Source organism: Haematobia irritans, chromosome 1, assembly GCF_050003625.1.
Source record: "Haematobia irritans isolate KBUSLIRL chromosome 1, ASM5000362v1, whole genome shotgun sequence".
In the NCBI taxonomy this organism is placed as follows: domain Eukaryota; kingdom Metazoa; phylum Arthropoda; class Insecta; order Diptera; family Muscidae; genus Haematobia; species Haematobia irritans.
Window position 1 is genome coordinate 281,038,970 of NC_134397.1, and position 20,931 is coordinate 281,059,900.

Genomic DNA, 20,931 nt, shown 5'->3' on the forward strand with positions numbered 1-20,931 from the left:
CCCCTCATCCCCCCCCCCCCCTGAATACGGCCTTGATTTTGTCTACATTTTATTTCTATACTAAATTTTGTTAAAATTTTATTTCTATAGTAAATTTTGTTAAGATTTTAAGTCTAAAGAAAATTTTGTTAAAGTTTTATTTCTGTAGAAAATTTTATTTCGTAACAAATTTTCTGAAAATTTTATAGGAAATTTTGTAAAAATTTTATTTCTAAATTAAATTTTGTCAAAATTTAATTTCATATTTGTTGTTTTGATCTCTGCTTTAACAAATCAAGAAAATTGAATTTCTACAGAAAATTTTGTCAAAATTTTATTTCTATAACAAATATTTTCTACATTTTATTTCCATAGAAAATTTTGTCAAACAGTTGTTAGTTATAATTTTCTAAAAAATTTCAAAATTTTCTAAAATGAATCAAAAGTTATCTATCCTGTTAGGTTCACTGTTTTTTTGAATTATGGAAGTTCGAGTTATGGAATAAGGTGGAAGGGAAGATGGAAATTGAAGGTGTCTCTAGTATAAGGACAAGGATGTGGTTGGGATAGGGAATCTCAAAATTTGGTACAATACTTATTTCATACATTGGTACAATACTTATTTCAGCGTTGAATAAGAATGTTTATGGATTATTGGTCAAGGGAAAAAGCGTTTATTTAAAATATCAAATTAAATTTCTTTTTCAAGTTCAATTAGTAAAAATTTAGGAAAAATATTCAGTTAGGGCCTCACGCTTAACACCTGTCCACCTTGATACAGCCACAAGTCCTTGTCCACCTTCTTGCCTTGAAGTTTTTTTGGGGTTGGGATTACAAATTTCTATAAATATTTAAATTTTTCTAAAATTAATTTGAAATATTTCGAACAATCGATTTTATATTTTCTGATTTGAGATTTTATCAAAATGTAGATCTAAATACAAAGGCCCGTCCGACTTTACACTTTCCTAGGATTTTTATTTTTTAATAAAATTGCGTTAGATTGAAGTTTTAAGTACATAGATTTTGTAGAAACAAACAAAACAAAACCTTTATATAGCTCGCAACAAAATTTCTATAGAAATTTTTGAGAAATCGTTTGCAATTCGCATAGCAAGGCTATTTGTTAAGGATTTTTCAATTTCCATACATTTAAAGATATATTGATTTTAAGAAAGTGTGCGTTAGGTTTTCATTTCACTTAGTGTTTTTTAAATATGTTTTAGTTAGTTTTATCATTTCAAGCAAATACCTGTAATGAATTATTATCTATCAACATATAGTCCGCATGGGCTCGGTTTGATTAAATATAGATGAATAATAATATGAATAAATAAATTTATAATAATACTAAGAAAAAATGAAATTGTAAAATGTTTCTTAGTATTATTATGGTATTAAAACATAGAACCATACTCCAAATACTTGCATATTTACTTAGATTTTGTTAAATGCGGCAATATCAACAGATTGTACAATAAGGTGGGTACTATGTTCGGTTTTCGAGTTGAAAATCACTTTATTTTCGCTTTTTTTCCTGAAATAAACAAAATTATAAATTAAAACCAAAATATTCCTATAAAGTCTTGCGAAATCTAGGGGAACAAGAAACTGCGCATCAATTGAATTAATTTATCTGCTTCATATTGAACTGTTTTATTAAAGTAACCGCGAAAATTTCAACTCGAAAAGCGAACATAGTACTTACCTACTTACCTATAGATTGTTTTGTTTATATCTAAGTTATAATTTAATTTTAAGAAATAAATTTATAATAATACAATACACTTACGAAGTTGAGAAGAGAAATGAAAAAAACCAAAATTTAAAATCACCCTTTCGTATGCCAAATTTTGGCATACAGAAAGGTGATTTTAAATTTTCACCATTGACCAAATACTCTTACTAGTAACGAGTACTCAAAAAATTAGTCAGTAACGAGTACTTGTAATCAAATACTCGTTACTTTCCCAACACTAATCCCCACAGAGTAGCTATGAAATTTTTGCTGAGACCGTGGAGAACATTCATTCGAGTAGGTCGATTGGTTCCGATTTTCTTTTTTAAAGAAAAATTAGACAATTAAACCTTTGTGTGTTGGTGGTTTATCATCAAGTAAGTGAAATTTATATTCTCTAATCAGATGAGACGTAAGGACGAACTGTGCTCTGGAATATTTTACTTATTTTAATTGCATAAAAGCTAGTTCTATAAGCTATATTCCATTTCGCAAAGGAGCTTATGGTGAAATTTGCATTATACTCTTTGTAATTAAAATTAATGTACTAAATCCGATTGTGACATGGTATGTGTGCGATTTGCAAAATATATGTATGTAATAATAGATACATATGAGAATAAAAGAGATTTAAAAGGAAATGGTAAAAAGGGTGAATCATGGCCGTTGTCATGAGAGGAAATACAAATGAGGGTTTTCACAAGGAGAGCAAAAGTTTAAAGGTGCGAACTGAACGGCCAAAAATAAAGTGTTTTAATTCACTTCGAGAGGAAATTACTGAGTAGTTAGCTATACATTGGCCAGGTTTGCGTAAAGTCTGAATTGCCATTAAAAATCTTCGTCATAGTCGCCACACACGTATTAAAGTTTATCTTTAATCTCCTTAGTTTGGCATACTTATTGAAATAACTCATTACTATTTCTTTGTAGGTACAGCGCAGGACAGAACTTTTTTGTGTATCAAAAATTTGAAATTAGAGAAAGTAGAGGGCAGTTTCAACTAAAAAAAAGAAATAATAAAGGACTTCTTTGTGGTGATTCAGGTTCGAAACAAAAATGGAGGATCAAGAAGTATTTGATCAATATTTAGAACACAGACAGCAACATCAAAACTACGTCATTGACAATATGAGCGCTGTTGCCGGTTGTGGCGACGGTGGTAGTTGCAGTGGAGATATCTTGGGAGCAAAGTTTGATGAACAACTGCAAAGTGAACCACACGACGTTGGCGACGATGACGAATTGAAGTATGTTAAAGAAGTGCAACAGAGCGAAAAACATCAGACTAGTGGTGAATACAACAACACGAATGAGTTGGCAGAAAATGAACAAGCAACAGCAACATACAGTTACGAAACTGGTAATGGTGGTACTATCACCATGGAAGGCTTGAAAGACATTACCGAGAGCTTAGATTCTTATTCAAATGGACATGAGAAAAATAAGTCCGAAGATCAAGAAATGGGAGTTGTCAACACCCACTCGCCTAATTTAATTGCGTCAGTATCAGCAGAAAAAAATCACGCATACTCTTTTGAGCAAAAAGAAGTGGGAGATGATGAAGAAGCTAGCTCTTTGCTTTCAAATGGTACAAGCTCTCTTAGTGAAAACGTGGCACAAATTCCAGCCGACGATTTGGACATGCTTACTAGTCAAAGTGAGCAACAAACTTGCCTGTCAAAATTTTCTTTACAGCAGGCTGCTGAAGGACATATCGAACTGGCACTATCACAGCTCAATCCAGAGGCTAAGGAATTTGTACCCACTATCGCATCTCCTACTTCGCCAATTTCTCCCGAACCCAATAATTCACATTTAGATGAAGAATTTTATGGCCAACCCGCTTCAGCTGTTCCACGTCGTATTATAAGCGACGATGATTTCGTAGCGCAGAGTCCCCGGAAAGGGGGATGCGGAAATATGGATGCCATCTCTTTACCACCTGAACAAGAGTTCGATGAAGAAGCCGACCAACGACCTCATGAACTAACTCAAGATAATATGGATCCATTCGATATGGGACCAGTAGGAAATGTGGAATCTATTGACAATACAAACAAGGATTGCTATTCTATAAACGAAGTCAATGTTCCAATCAACACTGAGAACACTAATTTGATTGATCATGGACCCGAGACTTGCGTCGACCTAGATGTGGACATATCAAAGTTAAAATGTGATGATCTGCCTGTAACAGACAATGATGTCATGAAACAGTCCATATACATTTCCAGTTCCGATCCCATAGAGGATGTACTGAATAGTGTTCAACCTATTCCAACTGAAATTGATAGCGTTAATAATTCATTTATTGAAGATTCACATGCCTGCATTGGAGACAAGGAACAATTGCAGATCGAGGAAAAAGAACATGTGTCCAATTCGCCATCAACAGAAGAAATGGATTTACATGACGTCACAGATAATACCAATCTGGCTAAAACCATGCCTTGCGACGCAACAGTGGAGCCCGAGTCATTCTACATTGAATCAAATCAGACAGGAGGCCAAAATACATTACAAGATGGATGCCAGGTTGAAAGTTTGGAAACTAAATACGATGATGTACTAGCTACAGTTTCCAACAGCGTCAATGAAAATAACGATAAAAAGGAAATTTTTGGAACATTAGCTTTTGAAAAACACTTGATGGAAGACACTAAAGAACAGCATGGTGCTGATAGCAAGAGCTTAGAGCAACTGATGAACCAAGTTAGTTTGAATGTTGAAGATATTGTAACTGCAAAGGATAACACATACGATAGTGAAAAAATAAATTCGACAACGGAAGGTGCTGATATGCTTGAACAATTGAATAACATGACGTTGCACACTGATGACCACTTCTCACAGGTAATGATTACATATCTTAAGAAATTGTATATGCTACTTTTCGAGAATGTTAAAGTACAAATTGTATTTAAGGCCGATACTATCTCAATTTTTTCTTCATAAGAAAATTCTTGTGTCGTTGAAAAGGTTCCCTATGAACGATAATTGAAAATGCACGCCTTTATACTAATACCATAATATTTATTAACAGCAAAACAATTCTAATTAGGATAAATTACAAAAGGTGACTTTTTGATGCGATCGTATGTATATCAGAAAAAAGAATAGTACGAAGGTAAACAATGACATTTGCCCTTTCCCTTTATGGTGATGCCATATCGATTGATCTTAAAAATTGATAAGGTTAGTTATAATAGAAGTGGCTTCACGATGACTAATGGTCATAACAAAAATAACTGTAACGAAACAGAATTTCTTGCACTTTAGTTGAAATTGCCATAGCCGTTAGGCGTTTTTTCAAAGTCTGCACATTTCGCTCGGCTAAACCGTTGGTCCGCAGGATGACCGGGAGCGATAAATTTCTGGAAAATTCCACAGTTGTGAAAAATGATTTGAATTCTTCACTTTTGAAGTTTGTAGCGTTATCTGAGACGTTAACATTAGGAAGCCGTTTCTTGAAAATATATTGCTCAACATGTTTATGGTTGACGAAGACGATGGTGCAGTGGATCACATTCCAACTTCCACCCACTCCGACTTAGAATCCACTACAATTAGAAATTGATGGCCTTGAAAAGGCCCAGCGTAATCAATGTGAATACGTTGCCAGTTTTGATGCGGTTCCCAGTGGTGTAAAATTACTTTTGGAGGACTATTTTGCACTGAAGCGCATGCTGCACAAGATTGAACGTAATTCTCGATGTCTTTATCAATAGCTGTCCAGTAGACGTAACGCCTCGCTAACTGCTTCATCTTTGTTATCCCTAAGTGGTTATGGTGAAGTTCCTCAAGAACAGCTTTTTCTAAACAATCTGGAATAACCACTCTCTGCCCCTTGAATAAAATTCCGCAATTTATTGAAAAAAAGCATTTTGAAAGATTTAAGTGTGGATTGTATTTTTTTTAGCTGCGCTAAAAAAGCCTTTAGATTAGATTTGCACTCAGTTACAGTTTCGCCATGAACCAAAATATCATCGAAGTATGCTTCTGTGACCCCCAATCGCTATTAGTCACTTTGGTTATAATGCATTGATTTTCCTTACTCATCGATCTCCTTATTAACACGTTCTACTAATGCATATGGTATTTGGCGTTCTTTGATATAAATAGGTTTTGTATTGTCTCAAAGTCGAAGAGAGACTCTATAATTTGGTACGCAACCTATCTTTTGTTGAAAAACTGTTGAAAATTCTGGCATTAAATCATCAATATGATTTAATTCGCTAATTGAATTTGTAATTGGCTCATTGTTAGTTTGATCCAATTCGTTGAGATTAATGCATAATCGACGAATCCAAGTACGACCTATGAGGGCTGTACAGCCATCTGGCACAATATAAAGGTCATCATAAATTGAAATGTTGTTGAAAACAGCATAAACTCGAACTTTCCCTTCGGGCTTGAGTGTTTTTTTGGAATATGATATTCATACTCCCAAGTTTGTTTGGCAAATTTAATTTATTGAATATTCCTCGGGGTAGAAACGAAAATCCAGATCCAGGATCAACTTCGAATTTTATTTATTTATTTATTCAGTCTTTGGATAATTCACAATATAATCCTTACAGACTCGCTAATTTCTAATTTTTATATATACTTCCAACTTGCCTTCTTCAATATATTAGCATAATATCCATTAGAATTTACATTACCATAGCTGCTTTGGTATACGTCGACTATTTTGTAAATTCCATAGTCGGAGTCATCATTCTGAATTTGATTCGTTGAAATCGACTTGTTTTTGTTGTTATATGTAAGTCCGGCATTAGGACTATATGTCAAAAGAGATGCAATGCAGTCTTTTGCTACATGCCCGTGTTTAAAACACAAATTGTATTTTAAATTTGCACTAGAATGACATTCTTTTGCAAAATGATTATTTTTGCCACATCTTTAACATAAGCCAGCTATACCAAGTTGCTCATAATTAACTTTGCTCTCGATTTTTGCACATTAGGACGCTTTGGCATTTTCCTTTTGTTTGAAATTTTATTAATTGTTGCACTTGAACTATTTGTTTGTGATTGTGTTAGTTCTTTTGCATCTGCTTTCGCTGCTTCAAAGCCAAAGCTTTTAAAACGATTTCTTCAAACTTCGATGAACTTGATTGTAGCAATTGCTCTCGAATACTATTGCAAGAAATCCCTCGAATAAATTGTGCACGTAAAAATACATCAGCAATTGAACTTTTGCACTCGCACTCTGAAACAAATTCACAATCACCAATGTCCGTTCGAAGCATTGCAACGTATTCAGAAATTGACTGTCCATCCGTCTGGTATTTTGACAAAAATTTATGTTGTGCCACCAAGATATTTCTTTTTGGTGTCAAATGATCCTCCAACAATTTCAATAACTCGTCGTATGGCAGTTCCATTGCAATTTTTGGTGCTGCCGCCAGCGATGTGACCATATTGAAGTATTTTGCTCCAATTGAATTTAACCCTGGACAGTCATCCTTCGTCAAAATGACGACGCGTACTTTCATTTTCGATTTAATATGCATTCTGGTCGATTAGGAAATGATAAATTTAAGTTATACCAATACAACCATTTTATGAATTTTTGTCTTATACTAATTAAAAACAAATTGAATAAGTAAATAAATTCAACTTTGGTCCTCATTTTTTCTCACGATGCAAATTATAGCGTCTTGAAATCAGCCGTAGTCAAAATGACGAAGGATGACGTTAGTGTACAAAAAATAAGGATGACTTTCCAGGGTTAAAAGCAGCTTCGTACAATAATCTTTATTCGACTCAATGCCTTTCATGGTTAATTTGTAAACCGTTGAATGTAATTTTGGTATGTCCCCTTGCCGGGTCGAAGATATAAAAATTGGGAACCAAAATTGTATTTATTGTTGCACTGCCACCATTTTTTGCTGCACTCGATGTTGATGAACCAGTTGTTAATTTGGCTAATTGCGCCACTAAAGCTTGTTGCGCCTTCATAAACTCTGCAAATTGAGCGGCATCCATTTTGTAATGCGCGTACTGCCTTACAAAAGAAAAATGAAATAATTAATTTGCACAATAAAAATTAATTTATTTGGTTTCACTCTCGTCTCCAACTGTTGTGTCGTTGAAAAGGTTCCCAATGAACGATAATTGAAAATGCACGCCTTTATACTAATACTGTAATATTTAACAGGTTGGCTGATAAGTCCCCGGTATGACACATGGATGGCGTCGCTAGTATTAAATGCATATTATTTTTATATAGTACCAACCTTCAAATGATTCGTGTCAAAATTTGATGTCTGTAAGTCAATTGTGAGATAGAGCGTCTTTTGTGAAGCAACTTTTGTTATTGTGAAAAAAAATGGTAAAAAAAAGGAATTTCGTGTTTTGATTTTTATCATACTGTTTTCTGAAGGGAAAATACGGTGGAAGCAAAAACTTGGCTTGATAATGAGTTTCCGGACTCTGCCCCAGGGAAAATTGATTGGTATGCAAAATTCAAGCGTGGTGAAATGAGCACGGAGGACGGTGAAGGCAGTGGACGCCCGAAAGAGGTGGTTACCGACGAAAACATAAAAAAACTACAAAATGATTTTGAATGACCGTAAAATGAAGTTGATCGAGATAGCAGAGGCCTTAAAGATATCAAAGGAACGTGTTGGTCATATCATTCATCAATATTTGGATATGCGGAAGCTCTGTGCAAAATGGGTGCCGCGCGAGTTCACATTTGACCAAAAACAACAACGTGTTGATGATTCTAAGCGGTGTTTGCAGCTGTTAACTCGTAATACACCCGAGTTTTTCCGTCGATATGTGACAATGGATGAAACATGGCTCACTACACTCCTGAGTCCAATCGACAGTCGGCTGAGGGGACAGCGACCGGTGAACCGTCTCCGAAGCGTAGAAAGACTCAAAAGTCCGCTGGCAAAGTAATGGCCTCTGGTTTTGGGAAAGATTCATGAATTGGGCTTCGAATTGCTTTCCCACCAACCGTATTCTCCAGATCTGGCCCCCAGCTACTTTTTCTTGTTTTCTGACTTCAAAAGGATGCTCGCAGGGAAAAAATTTGGCTGCAATGAAGAGGTGTTCGCCGAAACTGAGGCCTATTTTGAGGCAAAACCGAAGGAGTACTAACAAGATGGTATCAAAAAATTGGAACGTCGTTATAATCGTTGTATCGCTCTTGAAGGGAACTATGTTGAATAATAAAAACGAATTTTGACAAAAAAAATGTGTTTTTCTTTGTTAGACCGGGGACTTATCAGCTAACGTGTTATTAACAGCAAAACAATTCTAATTAGGATAAATTACAAAAGGTGACTTTTTGATGCGATCGTATGTACACATAGCCCACAAAGTCTGCGTTCACTTCAATTTCGTTATTTATTTGTATGGTGAAATTTGTATGGCGAATTTATTATTTGTATCCGTTATTTCATAAATATGCAACAAAATGAAGATTCTTCTTCTGATATTAATGACAGCGCCATGTAATCGAATGAACGTTTGCAAACTGCTACCACAAAGTCTGCGTTCATTATATTTATTCAAATTGTACCTCTACATTTTTGAGTTTTCTTTTCAGTTTTCTTTTATTTTTTATTTTTGTTATTATATTTGATCGATTAGCGAGATCGTTTCCTCATTTAATTCACAAAAGTAGAAAAATTACAAAAGAGAATTTAAGAGTAAAAAAATTAGCGTTGACGAAAGCAAAATAATGATTAAATTATGCCAAAAAGACAAAAATGTTCGAATTATTAGTAAAACTGTAGTTAGATCATGTTTATCTGTACAAAGAGTTATAAACAAATGTAAAGAAGCCGGCATTTTAACATCAAAACCCAGGTCTGGTCGTCCGAAAGTGTTATCAATACGGGAAGAGCGTACAATTTTTTAATATGGTGAAGTCTAATCCCAGGATAACCTCTTCCTAAATTGTGGAAAATGTTAAAGTGTTAAAGTTGACTATCGAAAACCATACATATCGTTTGTTAACAGACAAAAACGCATAGAATTTGCTCAAAAATACATAAACAAGCCCCCAAAATTCTGGAAAGAAGTTGTATTTTCAGACGAAAGCATGTTTTGTATATTTGGAATAAAGGGACGTCAAATTGTGTGAAAGGACGCAGGAACTGCGCTTGAAAAATAAAACCTTGTTGGCACGGTGAAGCATGGCGGAGGCGGAGTGGGGAGTGGGGGTGAATGGCGGCTTCTGGAGGGGGTCAATTGATATTTTTTGAACTGACGATGGATAAATACTGTCATTTAAACGTACTATTCCACAATTTAAGTCAAAGTGTCGAAAAACCTGACTTAGGAGAGACGTTTTGGTTCCAGCAGGATAACGATCCAAAGCATACTGGGGGCTTATCACGGCATTCGATATCGAATTCATAATCGTATCGAAAAAATTGTCGATACGATTAAAAGTTTGGATCACGGTATTCGATCGAAATTTGATGCAATTTCTCAAGCGTTGCCAAAAGCAAAAAACGAAGCAGAGCAAAATGAAATGACAGAACTAGGTTAGGTTAGATTATGTGGCAGCCCGATGTATCAGGCTCACTTAGACTATTCAGTCCATTGTGATACCACAGTGGTGAACTTCTATCTTAAAAACAAAACTAAGTTAGCGTCACAAAATAGAATGTAGAAAAAAAAAACATGTTTTTGGAGGTTTCAAAGTAAATTGTATTGCATTATATCTTATGGACCCATATCTCTTTTTACATTCCTCCAAATTCCTTCCTAATTGGAGGATGAGATGAATATAAAATAGTTCGGCGAAAAATAAGGAATAAAAGTGCACATTGTTATTGGTGTAAGTACATGGGTTTGAAATGGTGTGCACTGTTAGAAAGTCACCTTTTGTAGGCTCAATGGACGATTTCGGCTGACGAAGGAGGCGTTCAAATGGAAAATAATTTTTGGTGGCATGTCAACGTCAATTTTATCACTTTACAATTGTCTGCCGTCTTAAAACTTTTTGCGAGTGGGAGACTTCATAATTCACTATTCTTACAAGGTGGTCCAGAAGCGTTATGTTGTCACGGAATGGTACTGTATTTGGTCGATCACAATCTCTTGAATATCGATCTAGCATGTGCGCTTTATATATGGTTCTTTGCCAAGCTAGAATGCTCGCTGCGAACACTACTATGACCAATTTTTGTTTAACTTTTATTGGAATTGCATTGGTCCTAAATATTAAAAATATGTTCATTATATGTAAATTTACTACAAACTAGCAACAATTCGAACTAAAACTAATATATTTACTATTCCTATATGGCGAAAACAATGTAAAAAACATGTGAAAAATGTTTTACGATTGCAATTTACCAATCGAAAAAATTGTCGATCAGAAAAACTCGATATCGACTCCCGTGATCCGAAAAATTTAGATTTCGATCAAAAGTTCTCGATATCGAATGCCGTGATTAGCCCCCTGCTGAGGTCGTAAGACTTTGACTTCCATATAATGTCCCAAAAAAAGCTTAAAATACCCTCACAATCACCTGATCTTAACCTAATAAAAGGCCTGTGTGAACCACTGGAGAAAAGGATAAGGCAACACAATATTGCCACCAAGAAAACGTTACGCAGGACAATGTAAATGGAGCGGGCCCAAATAACAGGAGAGTAAACAGAAAAATTGGTAAATTCTATGCCAAACAGACTAAGTGAAGTTCTAAAACTTCTATATAAACTATCCAGTTTATATAGAAGTTTTAGAAGTTTTTACATATTTTTAATAGTTTTATACAATTTTGTTTGACTGAACGCAGACTTTTTGGTTTCCCTTTTTAGTAGTTATGCTAATTAAATACCGTTATCTTCAATATAGTAATGAATTTCTTTGTGTTTTTTGTTTGCTTTCGTATTTAAGAGTTCAAATGAAATATATATGAAAAAATTTGTCTACTTTTTCGCATTTATGGTATGTTTTTTGTACATTGTATAAATAATAATATGATGAACGCAGACTTTATATAGAAGTGGCTTCACGGGATGATTAATGGTCATAACAAAAACTAATTTCTTGCGATTTGCGATTCCGAACATCGGAACATGGGAATTAGTACATAATTGAGACTACTGAGCAATACACAAGTACAATCCACTTTTTGGAAAACTTGCCAAATTTAAAAAAAAAATAAATATATATTTTTTTATTTTTACCACCAAAGACGTGCAAAAATGAAACAGGCGATGAATTTGAAATTATTGACGCAATTTTTTTCTTATTTTCTTATTTATATATAATTCAATCCAACCGATTCCATGTGGCCTGTGTTGATTAGGGCTGTCATTCGGGATCGATTTTTAAAAATCCCGGGATTCTGGATTCTTTAAATATTTTAAATAATAACAATCAACAGGGCCAAAAAATCGTTGTACATTAAACCAATTTAGTTTAATTCAACATAAGAGTAAATTAAAAAGCAATCTCAAATTACTATCATACTTAACGAACATTTAGTCCAACTCAACATTATGAAGAAAAGAAAACAAAAATAAATTAAAAAGCAATTTGATATTGCTATCTTACTCAGTAAAACATTTTAATTAAATTATTAGCCATATTTTCGTACACTTGTGTCACATTTTTATCAGATAAATGCGATCTTGTCTTATTTTCGATGGATATTTTATCATTGCTTTTTATTTTATGTGGCACGAATTCCATTTCACATGATTTGGTTACACAGTAATTGTCAGTAAACTATTTTCCTAGTTCAACCCAAGGCATATTAAAGAGGGTACTTTTAACAATACCAGACATTCGAAAAGTAAACGTTTGATACTTATTACAATTCCTTCCACAATATACAACTAAAAAATACATAATCAAAACCATAACTTGAATATAGATTTCAAAGCATTTAATTTCTTATTTTTTATGTTACACTTTGTCAAGTCTGACTCTAACTAAATTTTTTATAACACTAAAATCATCACTCCACCAATTTTTTCTATCACCTTCGGAAGAGTTTGCTCACAAAGCTTTTCGTTCAAATAAGCTTAAAAAGAGTCTATTTGTAGGGCTGCCCATACTTTTTGTCTTTGTTCATTGGTTCTATGAGCAAAATATGAGTAAAGGTCGAAATACATACCATGCGTTCAATGCGTCCGATGATTGAAGAGTTGAAATTTCTCTTTGAAATCAAAAGCTCGAATAGTCTGCCGCAAACAGAAAGAAATCAACCCTTCCATCAACACACGGATTGACGCATGGGGTGTAATTCAACCTTAAACAGTAAAACACTTTTTTTGAAAAATGCTGAGACGTTACCAACGGAGCCATTTAAAAAAAGTGCAATTAATATGGATATAACAATAAACCACATAAAATATATAAAATACCCTTAACAGAAAACAAGAAAAAAAAAACAACTAAGGAAAGCCTAAATTCGGTCGGGGCCGACTATATTATACCCTGCACCACTTTGTAGATCCATGTTTTCGATGCCATATCAAATCCGTCAAATGTGTTGGGTGCTATATGTAAAGGTTTGTCCCAAATACATACATTAAAATCTGACTATCTGGACAAAATTTGTTAGACTTCTACGAAATCTATTGACTTTTAAATTTAAATTTTAATGTTACTGTTAAAATATAGGAAACATTTAAATCTGAAGCAATTTTAGTCAAAATTGCAAAGTGTATTTATGTTTTATCAGTCGATAGATATGTATTAGAAATATAGGAAAAAAAAAAGTAATTTTCGACCCAAAAGTGGCGATTTTACAAGAAAAATGTTGGTATTTTGGCCATTTTTGTCGAAATCAGAAAAACATATATACGGGAACTATTTAGAAAGGATTGTTAGAATATCAAGTCTACTCTCTATGTAAAATTACGTGGATCGGTGTTAAAATTTGACCTCTATGGTCATATGAGTCTAAATCGGGAAGCTATACCTAAATCTGAACCGATTTCAATTAAATGTAGCAAGCATTTGTAGAAATTCAATTCTACTCTCTGCAAATTTTTTTTACGTAAATCGGTGTTAAACTTTGGCCTCTGTGGTCATACGACTCTAAATCGAGCGAAATATATATATGGGAGCTGTATCTAAATCTGAACCCATTTATCTGAGGTTATTCTCATAAAATATTCGGATGAACAGAATTTGAAGAAGATCGTTTGATAAACACGTCAATTATGACCAGATCGGTGATAAATATATATGGAAGCTATATCTTAATCGATATAGGCATATCTGTCATATGTCAATAGTACAGTTTAAAAGTTCGTTAGCTAACGTAGCACTAGTGGAACTTCTTGAAAATTGGGGTAAATCCATAAAGGAAAAAAACGAAGATCGAGGAAGGATTATATCATAGGTTTATTATGGACCACAATTTTTTTCTGTCACCTACGAATGACCTTTGCTCACAAAGAGCTTTTCGTTAAAATTAGCTCAAAAAATTTCTGAAAAAGTGCTGAGACGATAACTACGACGTCATTTCAATATGCAATAAGTATAAATATAACAATTAAAGACATAAAATATATAAAATATCCTCAACAACAAATAAAATAAATAACGCGATAAAATTAAATTGAATTATAAAAATTGTACATACAATAACCACTTACTTATTAATTCTAATTATTAATACTGGCCAATTGTTGTTATGCATTTTCAAGCAGTTTATTAAAGCATCACTCAACACAGCATAATCACAAAATGGTGGTTTATATTTTTATAATCATAATTTCATTTCTATTTAAATTTTGGATATTGAAATAGTCTTATGAATTATTTGTAAACACTCCATATTCGGTGTCGGGTTCCGAATAGATTGCCGATTTTCTATTAGGTGCGTTACATCTGAATTTGGTAGCGACCATCTGTACTTACATTTCTTGTTCTTTGGGAGGAAGACACAGCAACACAAGCTGTTGATGTCATCGCCCGTCTTGTGTACTTATTTCTAGAAACTTGTATCTCTTCATTTTCTTATGTGTCATACAAGTAAATATACACAAGGGGAGAATATTGATATGCATGTATGTATATAACTCCATAATTACGTATGGTATTACCAAAAAAGACAACAAAACGATGAGTTATGAATAAGTGATTTTTTCCAAAAATATTCTAATTGCAGTCCTAAATATATTTAGGAGAAGTATACGTTAAGTTGAACCAATACTAAACAATTACTTAAATTTATTTTCTATGATAGCCAAAAACACTAAGAAAATTGTACTTAAACAAAGTGCCTAAATAATGATAGAGGTAGAATATCAAAATGGTAACAACCGTTAGACGAACTTTTACAACGATACCGAAAATGTGAATTTAGAGGAAGAACGATGACCCGCTCTGTTATTAAGCGCTTCATTTATGAAAATGCCAATGAAATATATCATAGATAATGACTAATTCGATATGGAAAGGAACTGACTCACGTCAATGATACTTGGTACGTTTATGTGAATGACAATGTGTATTCTAAATATAACCAAAAGAAGCGAGAAGCAAACATTTTATTCATAAAGTCATTAACCCCTTTAGTCAGTCTGTAAAATGTATACTTTTAATGAAGAAATAGAAAAATGGACAAGATTTGTGGCTTTGGTAGCGGCATAATATACTGTATTTTTTGTTTTGTGAAAGTATAAACGCTGTTTCCACTCCAAGTTAACTTCCGCATGAAAAATAAGAGAGCAAATATAATTCATTCACGAAATAAAATGCAGAACTGTTAGCTGGTGTTTTGATATTTATATATAAAGCTTAGTTTTAATAAGACATGACGAAACAAGTCAGGCACACTTTTAAATATTGATGTGTGTGTTGGAATTTTAGTTAGATCAGTGGAAAACACTTGCAAATAGACAAGTTAATCATGAATATTGCTTACTCCGAATATAAAAGATAGCTAGAATGGAAATAAACTCTAATTGTTTACCGATTTCAGCATAGAGAATAACAAACGTTAAACGACTTAAATTAGTAATTTAAAAATCGGAAGTTTTTAATTTTTTGTTATAAATTTATGCATTCATGCTCCCTTTTCTATACGAAAGCTTTCGTATTTCGACAAGCAAAATACATAAAATGCATTTCTTTACAAGTAGATTTTAAAAGTATGTACAGTCTTATAAAACAACTTCAAACTCTTTTCCTTGCTTTATAAATTAAAACAAATTGATTTTTTACAAAGTGTTATCAAACGAGTCTTCGGCAACGTCTTAGTCATCATATCTGCAATTTACATGTCCGTAGATATTTTAGAAACTTGAATTTTTCCTTCAGAAACTTTTTCCCCGATGAAAAAGTGCTTGACACAAATGTGTTTGGTTCTTCCTGTCTCCGTACACCCTTCAAAGACTGACTTTTAGACATAGCAAATAGCCCACACTGTAGGCTAGGTCAGGCCTTGTTCCAACCATCACATACTTGTTTGCTCCCACAGCCTGTAAAATTAAATTTACATAGGATGATTGATTTATTTTGACAAACTCTTGTGTTATTGCAATTTCTAATCCGAGAAAGTAGCTAATTTCTTTTACTACTGTTTTATATTCTTTTTTTAAATTTTCTATGAACTCGTTTGCAGTAGATAAATCAAACTGCACCATGTAGAGGTTTTCGGTAGAAACTACTGATAATAATGACTTAATAGTTGTCATTTTTGCAAAAGGGCTAAATGCATTTTCTTAAACCCATTAATAACTAGCCTTGCTTTAAGATTATTTATAGTTCCATTGGCATTCAATTTTAATTTGTAAACCCATTTTCGTGGTAACGCTTTTCCTCCCTCTGGCAAATCAACAAAATGCCAGGTTTTATTTTCTTTTAGTGGTTGTATCTCTCCCCTACTTCTATTTCTTTAAACTATGATTATGGATTGAATTAAATATTAATTTATGTTAACATTCATTCAAGTCGCAAGACCATATATGATCCAAAAGCCACACAATTCCCTGAATAACTGACTTAATTTATAACAATAAATAGTATACAAAATAGAATAATAAAAAAGAATCACAGGCTACTCCATAATATTCTGTTATCTCATCGATTGGAATTTATTTCTTCTTTTTGTGGTATATTAACAAAGCGTGCACTTCCTTTAGGAGTAAATTGTTAGCTACACCAATGTTTAACGTAACAAATAAAAAATCAAAATAAAATTATTTTATACAAACAATTTTGATCTATGCTCCTCTCAGTGTTTAAGCATACGCCATTTATTAGAAAAAATATTTAGCTTAAATAAATACTTACCATGTTTTCGTATTTCAGGTAGAAGAAGTTACAACATTACATGATGGAACTGTCATCGAAAAAGATTCTATATGCGAAAAAAGCTTTGCTAATAACATATGCCAAGAAAAGGAGACAGAGCAAGTTGTCGAAAATACTCAGGTTCAGCCCGTAAAAGACATAGTTGAACATCATACTGGCAGTGAAGATATAGGACAAATCTTAGGGAATGTCCGTCAGGACTCAGAGAACAGCACTTTAGTAGAGGCGGTAGTCAATTCCGAAATCATAACTAATTCGGAAATATGCAAATCAGAAGAAAAAGAACTCGAGTTTCTTGGTTCGAATTCAAGTATGAACATTGTAACTGATGAGATCCCGATAATGAATTTTGAGCAGCAGCTTGGAAACAGTCTTAATGAGGCTACTAAGTCTCCAATAGAAGCAATAGCAGCAAAGCTCGAAAATAACATGGGACTGGTTGAAAACGCATTCGTTGCAGAAGAAAGCGCTTTTGTTGTTGAATCAATGCCAACAAAACATGAAAATAGTGATATCGAACTAGTTGAAAACACGTTGGACATAAACGTGGAAAGTATTGTGGTCAATACTATGAACGATAAAATGTGTACAACCTTATTGGAAAATATAACAAATAATACCGTAGAAACACAAAAAGATATTGCGAATGTCGACGAAGTTGCTAATAATACTGCTGGTGGTATAATTGAGCAAAACGAAGTTTCTATTAAAAACCAGGAAATTTTAAATTCTAAGAAACCTGACAACATTAAAAAGACCGCTGCCAAGAATACAACCAGCACAGTCAAGCCCAAAGTGTCATCCATTTCAGCGACATCAAAAAAAGCAGCTATATCTGAACCAACTAAGAGAGTAATCGGTATCACTGCCAAACCCAAACCTGCACCATCGAAGACTTTGGCTACTACGGGCACCACTGAAAAGAAGTTGACAAAGCCAACGTCAGCTAGTGTCACCAGTGCACGTAAGCCAGTCCCACAACCAGTAAATAAAGTTGCTCCTAAAAGTTCTACTAGCACAGCAAGTCGATCAACAGCTCAAACGAAAACTGTACCTTCCAAACCAATAGCGCCCGCTCGCACAGTATCATCTGCTTCTACAGTTGCTCGTAAACCCACGTCTTCCGCTAGTTCTGGTGTTTCAAAACCTAGACCTACATCGACAAACACATCTGTGACATCGAAACCAACACTTGGCTTACCGTCAAGTGTCAACGGTGCTGTCAAAACAAAAGCAACTTCACCACGTGCACTATCATCAACATCTCAAATACGTCAAACACCTACTTCAACGTCAAGCGTCAAAAGTCCTGTCAAGCCTGCGACAACGAATATACAGGCTAAATCTACTGCATCCACAAGTCGTCCTAAGGCACCTAATGATACTACGAGTGTTACGACTTCAACGAAACCATTCACAGCACGCCCAGCCCCTAAATTTACAACCACAACAACTACGACTAGCAGACGTCTAACTGTTGGAGGAACTACAACATCGCAATCCACATCAAAATTAACAATCACTAGTACATCTCAACGCAAATCTTCACCAATTAAGACTACAATGAACAAAACCCCCACTAAACCTCCAAATTCCAATATTACGGCTAAAAATACAAAATCGATTACAAAAGAAACCCCTACCAAACCTTCTGACAAAAAATTGAATGGAACTGTACCATCTGCGGATTTAGCCGCAGGAGAAGCACAAGCTCATCCCCTAGAAAATTCTGTTCCTAAAATGGATGAAAAAAGAGTTTTCGACCAAGATGGTAATAGTGGTATCCAAATTGATTTGAGTATTGCTTAAACAGCATAAGGAATCGACCTTCTAACAGGATTTAAATCACCAACTGCTTTTCGGACTGTAAAAGCATATAGCACGTGAACAATAAAATATATGAAATAATAATTACTATATATTTTGAAGATTGTCCTCGACCATCGGCAACCCATAAACTATGTATAACAAACTATGCCTCGATACCGATTGAAAAACTAGTTGAAAAAACTTTGTTTTCTAAATATAAAAGTATTCTAATCCTAAAGTATTGTACGCGCACGAGCATATAATTAACCATTGAGCATTTATTTTTAAAGCGAATTGTCTCACTTCATGTAAGCGTGATTTGCTTAGATCTCCACAAATCTTAATTTCTCACGAAAAAAAAATGGCATTATTGAAATTGTAATCGATCCGATATGGCTAGCAACATAGCATTATAATTTTTCGACCCATAAAAGGCAAACCAAATTATTGTATTTACATATGCATACATGGAAGACAAGTAATATTATAGTTGATGTAGAAGGAATCTCCTTGCATGTCATTGTTTAAACCCAACTCAGTACGAATATTCAAGCGATCTTCTGATGAGAAGTCGTTCATCATAAATATCGACCGTAGTTTTTGTATCAACATTTTATGTAAACGGAAAAACTAAAAAAAAATAATAATTAAAAAATAACATATTTACCTTTAAATGCATGCTTTGCTCTCATACTTAACGTTCTATTAGCATATAAATATTTTATATTTGCTACTAATAATAACGTAACGCGAACAAACACACGGAATTCAGTTATTTTCTATTAATATAAAAGCAAACAAATAGATTTTTATACATTTTGTGTTTCGGTTCTTAATTTATTACATTTCGTCAATTTTTGTTTGGCTTGTCATTATTTATTAATTTATTTAATTGTATTCTACAGTTGAATCAGACTGCTCCTTTTACTCAATGTGTATTAAAATTGTTCCTGTTAAGTTGAACCATTGAAAATCCAAAAAAAAAAAAACGATATCATACTTCCCAGTGTATTATTCATTATTTTTATTATTATTAATTTTTTTACTTATGCAATTTTCAATAAAATTTTAGCAAAACCCACAATTTTTATGCTTTATTTTTTTTTCTCGGGAATGCACGACAAATTTACAAATGTTTTTTTTTATTGAATTTTGATAGAATTCCAACTTAATGAGTGCCCTATCTTTAATTTGCCTTAAACGAGATTTTTGAATTATTAAATAAACATATACGTATATTAACATCATATAAATATAACTGTTTTTATTCAATATTTCTATTAGAAATGATCGAGTGAATGCTGGTTCTCACGTGAGCGGTAAAAGTAAAATTATTCTACATTTCAAGTAAAAACTATTCTCAGCTTTTACTGTTCGCATCATTTTTACCCCAAGAATGCCTAAACTTTTTATTAGACGTGAAATATAAATTATGTACTGAATCAATTTCTCACGTTAGGTAGAGAACAGCCCCGATTAGGATTCCGACTTTATAATATGAGACTGAAAATTGTTTACAACCCTATCTATCTATATGAAAAAATATTTGTGAACTGGTTCTGAAATAAGTTCTTCCCAAATCTTTTATTTACTTACTAAGAAATTAGAATTGCAAAATCATTATATTAACCATTTTCTGAAGCACCATACAATAAATGTTGAATAAAATCATACAATCTAGTGAACATTTGTTTGTTTAGGCAATCGAAATGTGGTGAGTTTAAATATCCGAATCTACTACAAAAAAACCTAATCAGACATCATAAAATATTGTACAAATATCTTGTTTGACCAGCAATTTAGGTACAAAATCAAAAAATCCTTTTATCCCTTATGTACTACGGTAAGTTAATTTTATACATTTAATTTGAAATTACATTTTTCTATTTTTATTTTTTTACAGATGGCAAAAGCTATTTTGTGAACTATTTCAATAATTATTACTGAATTATTTTTATTATCTGTATTATTAGTCTTTAACTAAGTCAAATTTTCCTTAAAGTAAAGAAATACTGAGGATTTAGCGTCTTTGGTTTAAAGTGTTTTTGGAATTAAAAAAAAAAAAAAAAAACATTTTATAAAAAACAAATTTGATTTTTACCTTTAAGCCAGATAGGCTGTTAAAAATTTCTTTAGGGAAGGTC

General features: G+C 33.2%; 1 protein-coding gene and 1 long non-coding RNA gene across 2 annotated transcripts; both read left to right on the forward strand.

Annotated features, from left to right (window-relative positions):
• Positions 1-1,955: 1,955 nt before the first annotated feature.
• Positions 1,956-20,467, forward strand: Map205 (Microtubule-associated protein 205). Its single transcript, XM_075298400.1, has 3 exons — positions 1,956-2,094; positions 2,648-4,570; positions 16,976-20,467. The coding sequence occupies exons 2-3, from the start codon at positions 2,774-2,776 to the stop codon at positions 18,785-18,787; spliced, it is 3,609 nt and encodes a 1,202-aa protein (XP_075154515.1). The 5' UTR covers positions 1,956-2,094; positions 2,648-2,773; the 3' UTR covers positions 18,788-20,467.
• Positions 10,080-10,974, forward strand: LOC142228096 (uncharacterized). Its single transcript, XR_012720068.1, has 2 exons — positions 10,080-10,525; positions 10,579-10,974. It is a non-coding gene; the product is annotated as an uncharacterized LOC142228096 (long non-coding RNA).
• Positions 20,468-20,931: the final 464 nt, after the last annotated feature.